The 12,274-nt window shown below is 50.8% G+C and overlaps 1 protein-coding gene across 5 annotated transcripts in view; it reads right to left on the reverse strand.

Annotated features, from left to right (window-relative positions):
- Nucleotides 1-12,274, reverse strand: part of nonC (serine/threonine-protein kinase Smg1) — a 135,571-nt gene that overhangs the window by 60,475 nt on the left and 62,822 nt on the right. For all 5 annotated transcript variants that reach the window (XM_089586421.1, XM_089586420.1, XM_089586418.1 and 2 more), the window contains 2 exons: nt 6,795-7,073; nt 4,585-4,696 (listed from right to left, as the gene is read on the reverse strand). In XM_089586421.1, the coding sequence (XP_089442547.1) occupies nt 4,585-4,696; nt 6,795-7,073 (391 nt within the window). The remainder of the gene's footprint in view (nt 1-4,584; nt 4,697-6,794; nt 7,074-12,274) is intronic.

Raw genomic sequence — 12,274 nt, forward strand, 5'->3', positions numbered from 1 at the left:
CATCATCGCCATCAATGTGGTGTCTAAGTGCGCTCTGCATAGTTGTTGGAGGAGTCTCTGCATTGCATTGCACAAGCACCAATAGCTCTGCTAGTGAAACGCATTGCCTAATGGGAACACACAATTGTAGGCGCCCTTTTTCCTATCTTTTTTCACTCAACACTCGGCAAGCTACAAAACCACTCAAGACATAACTGCCAAAATGAAGCCGTCAAGCCCTGTGAATGGCAGCATAGACTAAAGCTGCTCACTGTAGATATCCAATTTGATGCCACAGAAACAACTTAATGGGCCTGCCGCTGTTTCCTGACTTCTTATGCCAATCGACTTTAAAGCTCTCAAAGCAGGCAAGTTTGTTTCACCATGAAAACAGCAACTTCTTGACAGAATTTGGACACTACAGACTGCGGACCCGAACCCTGAAAGTCTCCGCACAGTGGACTTGTCCCCAAAACTGGACACATTCTCTTGCTCTATAAAACGACAAAAGCTGTCACCACTGTCTTGGACTGCATAGTTGCATAGGAGCTCTCACCACCTTTAATCAAACACAACCATCTCTACGCCCCGCCGCGGTGGCTCAGTGGTTACGGCGCTCGGCTGCTGACCCGAAAGACGCGGGTTCGATCCTGGCCATGGTGGCCGAATTTAGATGGAGGCGAAATTCTAGAGGCCCGTGTATTGTGCAATGTCAGTGCACGTTAAAGAACCCCAGGTGGTCGAAATTTCCGGAGCCCTTCACTACCGCGTCCCTCATAGCCTGAGTTACTTCGGGACGTTAAACCCCAATAATCAAAACTACCATCTCTACCTACTTTCAGGCATTTCAATATGCTTTCATCACAAACTGTAAGTATTAGCAGTGCAAGTTTTGTTGCATTCGCCGTTACACTACAATCAGTACTGCAATGGCAAACAAGTTCCAGCTGAAATCATTTAACAAGAAAGGCAAGTCAGCGATCGACACGAAGCCATCACTTCCTCATTTGGGGTTTGGTGAAACGGCACTGACTGAACTGGAAGCGTCCAGCCCGATTCACTTAGGGACGTTAAACCCCGTAAACCATAACCAGAATACAGGCCCATGTTGCAGCCCGGCACTGACATCGCGCGCCGAGAAGAGCATTTCTCAAGGGAAGCAAAAACTAGGGCCTTGGTGCATGGACAACTCGAAAATGAAAAAAGAAGAGGAAACCCGGAGGAAGACAAACGGAAGCAAATGCGGTAACACGAGAACCAGAGAGAGAGTTCCACTTACGTGCAACACACTCCACAGCTGTAGTGGGAACAAGGCAAAGGTTGAAGGATACACAAGCAAAGAGAAAACAAAATAGTACAGGGCACTATACACTCCGCGATAGCTTTTTCTGGCAATGGAGCCAAAACTACAGTGACGAAACACGCCCTCTATTCGTACAATGCAGAATATGGTCCCTGCTAGCAATCACTAGTTTCCTCTTAGAGGAACCATGAAATGATACTTACTGAGGTTAGGAAAAGTGCATGGCCAATCGATATTCCATCACCAATCACTGCACCGCAAAAATGTTCAAGCTAGCTTCATTAACACCAAAGTTATCGGAGATTAAAAATGATGCTCCTCTCCACTTCACACAGATGCGCCAGAAAAAAAATAAAGAAAGAAAGAAGACAAGTCGGGACTACACACCACCCCATTCTATCCTGCTGTCACTTGGGTGTGCTCAATGAGCTGGCCCGCCCAGCCTCCCCACTTTACACCAGCGGGTTAGGGGTGGCTAACAAGGTGCAGTGAGGTGTCACCCTAACCAGTTGTTAGCAGTAACTTTTAAAAACCGTTTGTAAATTATAGAGTGCACACAAAGCTCTTAAAATCTGACTCGAACACTCACAAAGGCCACCTCTACAGATCTGTTACTTTAGAATATGACCACAAGAATCATTTCAGAGTCCCTTTCAGAGTCCCTTTAAAACAGCGTATAGTAAAAGCTCATTAATTTGAACTTCAAGCGACTGGAAAAAAAATATTAGAATTATCCGGAAGTTTGAACAATCCAATGACCACGAAAAAACTGACAATAACTGCTTGCGACAACAACAAACTTATTTGGCAAATGACTGCGCAATGGTCATCTGCTTTGATATGAGAAAAGAGCGGCAATGACTATTTTTTTTTTTTCAGATTTCTGTCAATGTCTTATTCTGTGCACACTGTTGTGAGCATTAAAGCAGGACAGCATCCTTTACGGTGCAATGCGTGGCCGATAGCCACTGTTCACACATGCTGGCGCGTTCATGGCACGTTCAGAAAAGTGAAACTGAAACTAAGCAGTTGGGCTATTACCGGAGATGGAACCGCCTGTTTTTAGTCACACCTGCCACTAAACGCACATCCGAGGTGCGCGTGCGACCTAAGGCTTTTTTGACCATCGCTTGCCGCAGCGGTCATTCCTAGATGCAGCCACCTTTCTGGAGCCCATTAAAATTAACCGGTGCAAGACTTGTAGCGTCCGAATTAGCGAAAGTATGACGCCATACCTTACATGGGTGTTGGCTGGAGTAGTTAACGAGCTTTTAAGGCCTTTAAGGCCTTTAATGCCTCATACTGTCGTGACCAAGACTTGTTAGCAAAAGTGTCCGCGTTTCGGATGCGTGCCTTATATGGGCATATGCCAATCAATAGCCAATTGATACTTAATTGGGTGCAATCGAAAGACATCGGAACATGATATAAAGGAATTTCATCATTATATCATTGTACTTAATGACTAAATGGCTAATTTGTAATTAGTAGTAGTTAAGAAGTGGCATGTGGGACTGCACTGTGCCTGTACCTTAACTGACACTAATTAATCAGTGTACTAGTTAAGGTCACATTAAATACCACTAGCCATGCTTAACTATCATTAACCATCAATAACAGACGTTTCTAGACGTTTCATAGACATTGTGTCGAACATTCTAGAGAGTTCCATCACTTGACAGGTGAGTGACAGGACATGATACATGGCATGAGAACAATGATAAAAACCAATTAGCCTAATCAACTTTCTCGTCAACCACATAAATAAAACCGAGTAGGAAATTGGTCGAGTTGGGGAATCAGACCAGGGTCTCCAGAAACCTCTCCACCATGCCAGCTCAGTAGTTTGGAGTGAACAAAGGCGTCTTCGTTCACTCCCATCTTCCTCCCTTCCCTTACAGGGAGGTTCAGGTGTCCACCGAGATATGCCAGAGAGAGATACAGTTCCTTTCCTCAAAAACCCATTTACCACCAGCGGAACGGGCGATGGTGTTCTGTGGACTCCCTGGCAGCATTGCAAGACCTGTCGCATTCCACTCTTAGAGGAGAAGCTTAACATCTCAACCACACATCAGTGACACAAGCAACACTGCGCTTAAGGCTTTCGCCTCAACGCAAAGTGCCCCCCCGATTTTTACTGTATGTTTCGTTGTCAACATTTGTTATTTGAGCCATTTCTAAAAGTTTCAAAACTTGAAAGTCAAGTTTTCTTGATTACAACAAATTTGCTATGCACATCTGGTTACAAAAAGCTTCCATAGATGGCGCCAGCTGCTCCAGCGGCAAAGTGAACGTACCATGGAGAGAGCAGCGTGCTAGGTGTCCAAGCACACTGCTCTGTTTAGCGGAATGACAGTTACACATGCCCTGCCCCTATACCTCTCCCTTCATTGCCAAGAAAATCTGTCGATGAGTAACGCGAAAATTCCTTTCCAGCGTAAGAGAGGTGTCTAATAGATTTCGAAGGCACAGAAACCATGTCCACCAGCTGCAAGACACAAAGAGAGTATTCCCCCAGCTGCTAGTAGCATGTTTATATTCTGACCTTCGTTCAAACGGTGACTGATCTCTTGCGGCAGCGAAGGAGCGAAAGCTGATGTGGCAGTTTTTCTACAAAAAAAAAAAAAAGAAGTCGATGGACTGGTTGTCAATGACACCGATATGCACACTGCCATCCAGATGCGTTCGCAAAGTGCAGCCAGGTATAAACGCACACACTTGTCAAATCTGTGCGTCCTTACACATTCACCATGCCTTGTTTGGAACTCGCGTGTCTTCGTTGCAAAGATGATTCTACGGCCACTTCTTGTATTCTACTCCTGAAGCATTACAGGAAAAAAAAACAGGCATAGCACACCATACACATAACCCTTGCCACAATGACTATGTCCAATTGTGTTTGTTCTCCGACGGTTAAAATCTTCCCTCATCCAACACAAGGGGAGCCCCTAACTAACCTGGTCCTCTGGCACATTGGTAGCGGCACCCGACATACTGAGAGCTTTTACAGAACAGTTGAATGGTACAGACCTAACAGCATGCTATGAAGTGCATCGGTGCAATTTGCTAGAACAACACTTATGTAGCACAATCTTTCATGGGATTCATGGTCAGGTCCTTGTGCCTCGACAAGCTGCGGAATCCCAGGGGACCAATGAATTATATGAAAATGCGGCAACACAGACAGGTTTACCACTCCAAATGTGTGCAGTGTTCAACGAGCAGCTAACGACGGTGGCTCACGCCACAAAAAGGGGGAAATGCAAGGCAGCAAAACTGTGGAGGCGCGGAGACAAACCCACCTGGACCCTGGTGAGGATGCGCTTGGCAGCGCTCTTTTCTTCCTCGGTCAGCGAGTCGGGAAGCAGGTAGGCCAGGTCGTTGTCCTTGGTCGAGATGCTCAGTTTGCCATCGCTGCAAAAGAAGGAACAAGCAGGCAGTGGTGTGGGTAAAGAAACAAATGCACGACTAGTCGTCCACAGGGTGGGACGAGAACTGAGAATACTCGCACTGAATTTACATGCCATGTGCTCTCAAGGAAGAGCAATTCGCTGTTGCAGCACTGACAGCGACAGCAATGAAGAACCTCAATATCTCCCATTAAGTGAAAATGTGGCGCTACGCCATACGGCACAGACATACCGTATTTACTTGCGTAATTTGCGCACTTTTCTTTCCCTAAAATTGAGGACTCCAAAGGTGGGTGCGCAAATTATACGTGGAGATCTCATGAACATGTCCTAATATGCAAATTATGTGATTTCATGAACACATTCTAATAAACACTCTAGAAAGCTTATAACGTGGAATGTATATGTACCGTATAAATGCGTGTAAGGGCCGCACCCGTGTATGGGGCGCACCCCGTTTTCCCGAAGGAAATGTTTAAAAAAAAATAAATCCGTGTAAGGGCCGCACCCGAACTTTCCATGACCCAGGCAGGAATAACCTTCTAAATGCACGCACCGTGGCCTCCGCGCTCAGCTCCGGCTGCGAACAACGGCGCGCTCGATCACAGAGCGCTTGATGGTAGAGGCCAAGCATGCGCACAAGAGCTTCCAAAAACCGTCCATGGATGGCACCCGAGGCCGCAGCCATCATCATCATCGTCAATGTTTTTCTCCCCCGCGACTTCCCGCTATCCACATCGGCATCAGTATCGCCAGCTCCAGCCTTTTATGGCGTGTTAGCACGTTCACCGTAGTTGTTGTGGCTTTCGCGTGCTGCCGCCGAGTAATGTAGTTTTAGCACGATGGGCAAGCCCCTTATCAGCTACGCGGTTGGGAGTTAACTCTCGAACGTGGCAAGCGTGTGGCGGACAGGGAATTCGATGTGGCTGAGAAGTGCGTCCGATGATGGTGCAACCAAAAGGATGCAATGAGAAACACAAGCTGCAAAAAGCGCGCTTTCCGAGGCGAGCCGTGCGAGTTTCCCGAACTGGAAGAAGAGCTGCTCTGCTGTGCGACGGAAATGCGGAGCAACGGCTACGCGTTGACAGCAGACATGCTGCGCAGCTTCTTTGGGATGAGCGTGCACCAGAGCACAGCACCAGGTCAGAGTCGAATACTCCGCGAGTGACAATTGAAAGTAGAATAAATTCCACTCATTCCCTGATTGGTGTGTTTTTGCTTTAAAAAATTTTTTTTTCTCCGTATGTCGCGTGTATGGGCTGCACCCCGAAAATTGGCCCCCGAATCTCGAAAAAAAGTGCGGCCCTTACACGCGTTTATACGGTACTGTATGCTGCCGTGCACAAGTAAATCCCACCCTAACATGCTGTGAATGTGAAAGAATCCTTTGACCTAAAGGCCTTCAACGCAAACCTTTACCCTAAAAGAATTTGACCTAAGAGCCTTCACCCTAAAGACCTTTAACCTAACGGTCTTTACCATACACCTATGACGTCACTAGCTTTGCCACCACTATTACTATCACTACGTATGCACCACATTTACAATGTGTGTACACATGAAATATTTAACTGCCACTTTAGGATCACGTGGCTAGTCTGATGACGTCATACTGTCACTGCCGACTAGTCAATGCTGACATGGGTTTCGTTGCTGAGGAGCCATATAATGTTTTCAGGTCAATAAAAAAAAATAGAAAAAAATGGAGGAGGGCTTGGTGTGGCCAAGCACGGATTATCCTGCAGTAGCACTAGCTACGGTGGACACTCTAGGTCCTTACGTGCTAAAGGCATTTGACGCGAAGGCTTTCTACCTAAAAGGACCTACCATGAAGGCCTTCACCCTAAAGGCTTTTGCACTAAGCATTTCACCCAAGGCCTTTAGCATAATGCCATCTGACCTGAAGGCCTTTACTACAAAGACCTTTGACCTAAAGGCCTTTACCTCGAAGGGTGAAGAATTCACCATGAAGGCCTTTACCTTGAAGGGGCCTTCAACTAAGTGAAGGCCTTGAAAAAAAAAGAAAACATGACTCTCGCGCAAGAGTGTGTGTGTGTGGCCACTGCACACAGCAGGAGGAGAGAAGAGAGCAGAGCCCCCACCTGGGTGCGTCGATGACCTTGCGGCCCCAGCGGTAGCACCAGGCCGCGTAGGTGGCCCACGCCTTGGGCAGGGAGGGGCACAGGGCCAGGCTGTGTCGCAGCAGGGAGCCCATGGACACCTCCGAGCTGCTCAGCAGGCCGTCCAGGGGCTGCAGGGGGGCCATGCTGCCCCCCCTCTGGAAGCCATCCACCACCCGGCCATTGGTGCCCCCCTCACCCAGCAGGGGCTCCACGGTCGGGGGCTCCGCCTGCAGCCACTTGGCCAGGGTCAGCAGGGACCTGGACACAAAGGAAGGGGGTCGGTCATTAACCAATCGTGTCCAGTTAGTCACTAACCAGTCACGACTAGTTAGCCGTGAACTAGTCATCGCTAACTAGACATTAACCAGTCATCAACCAATTGTCATGACTAGTCAGTCCACAACTGATTAGTTATAACTAGTCATTAACAAGTCATCAACCAACTGTCATGACTAGTCAGTCATTAACCAATCATGACCAGCTAGCTAGCCATAAACCAGTAATGACTAATTAGTCATAAACTAATTAGTCATGGCTAACTAGTCATTAACGAGTCATCAACGAATTAGTCATTAACCATTCATCAACTAATTGTCATGACTAGTCAGTCAATTAATTATTCATGACTAACTAGTCATTAACCAGTCAACTAATTGTCATGACTAGTCAGTCATTAACCAATCTTGACCAGTTAGCCAGTAACCAGTCATGACTAGTTAGTCATAAACTAATTAGTCATGGCTAACTAGTCATTAACCAGTCATAAACTAATTGTCATGACTAGTCAGCCATTCACCAACAGTGACCAGTTAGTCATAAACCAATCATGACTAGTTAGTTGCGTGGAAAGGATTTCGCCTCCCACACTTTAGATCCTCAAAGTGACTGAATTTTTAGCAGTGAGGGGAGGCTGAGGCGGACATTGAACCACGCCTAGTTGTGGGCAGTGCAACGGGAAGGTTCTAGAGTCGAACCTCATAATATTGATACATGCATTCGAAGAAGAGACAGAAGTAGTGCATGCGCTAGAAGAGAAAGAAGTTAGTTGGCTCTCTCGCGCGCGCTCGAACCACTGGGTGACCGCCGCAGGTTTTTCGTCTCTGTGCGGGTGTTCTTTTTGGCGTTGCACGCTACAGTTTGGTGGAGGTGCTGGGTACGCTTCCCGACCTGCAAACTCCGTACAGCGTCACTACGGACCTCACACCGGTTCACCAGCGACCCAGCCGCCGTCTCCGCGGAGAGTCGCCTGAATTTGGGCCCCTTCCCCTGCCAACAAGGACGACGCAGCCTCGACCGCCGAGTCCAACTGACATGGCCACTGACACCAGGACCCAGCCGCCGATCCAGCCTCTACCGTCGAGTCCAACTGCCATGGCCGCTGACACCAGGCCCCTGGCGCCGATCCTTTGCCACCCACCGCGAACACCGCCATCTTTTCACGGTGACGTGTTCGAAGACGCTGAGGACTGGCTGGAGACGTTCGAGCGGGTCGCACGCTACAACGGCTGGTGCGACGAGCGCAAGCTGAATAACGTCTACTTTGCCCTGGAAGAGTCTGCTCGGACGTGGTTTGAAAACCACGAGGCTACACTTCCCACCTGGGAGACGTTTTGCCGGAGTCTCCTGGCTACGTTCCCCAACGCTGACCGCCGGGAGAAGGCTGAAGCTGCGCTGCACTCCCGAAATCAGCGCACGAACGAAAGCGTGCACATGTACACCGAAGACATGGCCCGTCTTTTCAAGCGCGCCGACCCCAACATGACAGAGGAGAAGAAGCTGCGCCATCTCATGCGTGGGGTTAAGCAGGAGCTGTTCGCGGGCCTCGTGCGCAGCCCACCCCGCACGGTGGCGGAATTTCTAACCGAGGCGACCACGATGGAGACGACGCTGCAACAACGGGCCCGCCAGTACAACCGGGACATCAACTGCATGGTGCCCGAAGGCTTTTCGTCGTGTCTCGGCGGCAGTGCAGACACCTTGCGTGAACTAATTCGCTCCGTTGTCCGGGAGGAACTGCAACGGATCCATCTGCCTCAGGTTGCACCTGCGCCGCTGACAGCGCTGTCCGAAGTTGTCAGGGACGAGGTGCGACAGGCTGCGCAGGCACCTCCTGTCCCCGAAGCGCCATCCCGGTTCGATGACCGACCCACGTACGCATCTGTTGTACGTCGCACGACAGGCTACGGTCCCATTGCCCCAACGCCTGGCGTGAGCAACATCGGCACATGTCACGCAAGCGTGCCTGGCTACGGTGTGACCCCGTCGACCTCCGCGAGTAACATCGCCACGTATTCTGCAACCGCATCTGCTACAGCTGGGCCACGCCCTCGCAAGTCGGATTTGTGGCGTACACCGGACCGCAGGCCTCTCTGCTACCACTGTGGGGAGCCTGGTCACCTCTACCGTGCCTGTCTGTACCGCCAAGTGGGCCTTCGCGGTTTCCATCCCGACGCACCCTGCCCTCAGAACGGCGAACGACCGCATGAGATTGCACAGCATCTCTGGGCACGCCAGAACCCTGCCTACTCTGGAAGGCGCGAGTCCCGTTCCCCTTCGCCTCTCCGTTATCGCTCTTCCAGCCCTGGCCGCCAGAGTAGCTCTGCTGGCCGTCGCTCGCCTAGTCCGCGTCGGGAAAACTAACACCAGCGACCTCTGGAGGCAAGGCCGCTGACGTCGGGACGTGTCAAGATCCTCCATCGCGGAACCCTCGAGCCGACAATACCCGGACAGAGATAGGCAGCGACAGTATCAGATACGCTGCATCCGATTTGCGTGTGACAATTGATGGCACTGACATTACCGCGCTGCTCGATACCGGTGCTGATTACTCTGTTATGAGCCGTGCCTTCGCTGGAGAACTTAAGAAGGTTCTGACACCGTGGACGGGGACCCCCATTCGCACCGCTGGTGGCCACCTAATTTCCCCTGTGGGCAAGTGCACGGCTAGAGTTGGGATTAGTGGTTTTACGTACGTTGGTGAATTTGTCGTACTCCCCGAGTGTTCCAGAGACTTGATTCTGGGGATCGACTTCCTGCAGTCGAACGGCGCTGTGATTGACTTTCAGGAGGCACGTGTCACGTTCTCGACCAAACAGGCCGTGGCGCGCTTTGACTCCCGCGATCCCTGTAGCAACGCTCTGCGCATTGTCGAGAACGACGTCACGGTGCCGCCGCGGTGCAGTGTTCTGGTGCTCGTGCGGAACGACCTCTTTCATGACTACGAGGGCCTAGCGGACAGCCATAGTCCACTGCTGCTTAAGCGGGGACTTGCCGTTGCAAGAGGTCTCGTCCAACTACGTGACGGCCGCACCCACGTCCTCCTGACTAACTTTGCCAACGAATACCAGCACCTGGCCAAAGGCATGGCTATTGCCTTCCTCCACGACGTTGCTGAGGTTCCAGGTTTGTGCACCGTGGGAGGACCCTCTCCGGAGTATGCTGGCCCACATCACGTTCTTCAGTCAGTCAGAATAAATCCTGCCTTGCCGTCGGTTCAGAGGGATCTTCTGTCGGCCCTCTTGGCAGAATTTGCGGACTGTTTCGCTACGTGCTCGAAGGTCGGCCGAACTCCACTCGCCAAGCATCGTATCATCACTGACGAGACTACGCGACCCGTCTGCCAGCGCCCATATCGTGTTTCCCCGGTGGAGAGAGAAGCCATTCAGAATCAGGTTGCCGAGATGCTTGCAGACGATGTCATTCAGCCGTCCACCAGTCCGTGGGCATCGCCTGTGGTTCTTGTCAAAAAGAAGGACAATACTCTGCGTTTCTGCGTGGACTACAGGAAACTTAACAGCGTGACCAAAAAGGACGTTTACCCGCTGCCCAGGATAGATGACGCGCTCGACCGATTGCGGAACGCCAGATACTTCTCGTCATTGGATCTTAAAAGCGGGTACTGGCAAATCGAAGTGGACGAGAGAGACCGGGAGAAGACGGCTTTCGTGCCGCCTGACGGCCTCTATGAGTTTAAAGTGCTCCCATTTGGTCTGTGCTCAGCACCGGCCACTTTCCAACGCATGATGGACACTGTCCTCTCCGGCTTGAAATGGCAGTCCTGCCTGGTGTACCTGGACGATGTCGTTATATTTTCGCCCACCTTTGACCAACACTTGGAGCGGTTGCGCATTGTGCTACAAGCGCTCAAATCCGCGCAACTCACCATCAAAGCCGAGAAATGCCATTTTGGCTTTGAGGAACTTCGCTTTCTTGGTCACGTTGTCAGCGCACAAGGTGTTCGCCCGGACCCTGACAAGACTGCTGCCATCTCAGGTTTTCCACGCCCAACTGACAAGAAGGCCGTTCGCCGGTTTTTAGGCCTGTGCTCCTATTATAGGCGCTTTATTCAAGATTTCTCGAAAATCGCGGAACCGCTGAACGCACTGACCCGTGACGACACGCCCTTCCTGTGGGGGACCGACGAAGAGGCTGCATTTGTCGAGCTTCGCAGCCGTCTGCGAAGCACTCCGATACTCGGCCATTTCGACGAGCATGCTGCCACGGACATCCACACTGACGCCAGCAATGTTGGCCTTGGTGCAGTACTGATCCAGTGGCAAGACGGTGCAGAACGGGTCATCAGTTATGCTAGTCGGACACTTACGCGCTCCGAGACCAATTATTCTACGACGGAGAAAGAATGTCTTGCAGTGATATGGGCCATCTGCAAGTTCCGACCGTACCTCTACGGACGACCCTTCCGTGTGGTAAGCGACCACCACTCCTTATGCTGGCTGGCGAGCCTCAAAGACCCCTCAGGACGCTTGGCTAGATGGAGCTTACGCTTGCAAGAATACGACTTGACAGTAGTTTACAAGTCTGGCCGCAAGCATCAGGATGCGGATTGTCTGTCGCGCGCGCCTATCCCAATCAATACCGAAGAAACCCCCGATGATTTTCCTTTCCTGGGCTCTGTTAGTACCACCCAAATGGCGCAGCTTCAGAGGGCGGACACGGAGTTGGCGCCGCTCATCGATTACCTCGAAGGCAGTGAAGCTCCCATTCCGCGTGTTTTTCTTCGAGGGCTTCACACCTTCACTTTACGGTCTGGTGTTCTCTACAAGCGCAACTTTGCCAACAGCGAAGAAGTGTTCCTACTTGTCGTACCATCACAGCTGCGGTCTGAGATCTTGAGTGCCTGTCATGATGCACCATCCGCCGGCCACCTTGGAGTCAGCCGTACACTCGCGCGGATTAGACAAAAGTATTATTGGCCCAGGTTACTCCCATCGGTGCGGGCCTACGTCAAAACATGCCGTGAATGCCAACGTCGGAAGACTCCTCCATTGAAACCGGCCGGATTTCTTCACCCCGTCGATCCACCGAAGACCCCTTTCCATCAAGTGGGCATGGACCTCCTTGGCCCATTTCCGAAGTCTTCGTCTGGAAAGCGTTGGATAGTCGTTGCGACTGACTACCTCACACGGTACGCTGAGACCACGTCTCTTGCCAAAGGCACT

This window comes from Amblyomma mixtum, chromosome 4, assembly GCF_055824585.1.
Source record: "Amblyomma mixtum isolate Tamu chromosome 4, ASM5582458v1, whole genome shotgun sequence".
Taxonomy (NCBI): domain Eukaryota; kingdom Metazoa; phylum Arthropoda; class Arachnida; order Ixodida; family Ixodidae; genus Amblyomma; species Amblyomma mixtum.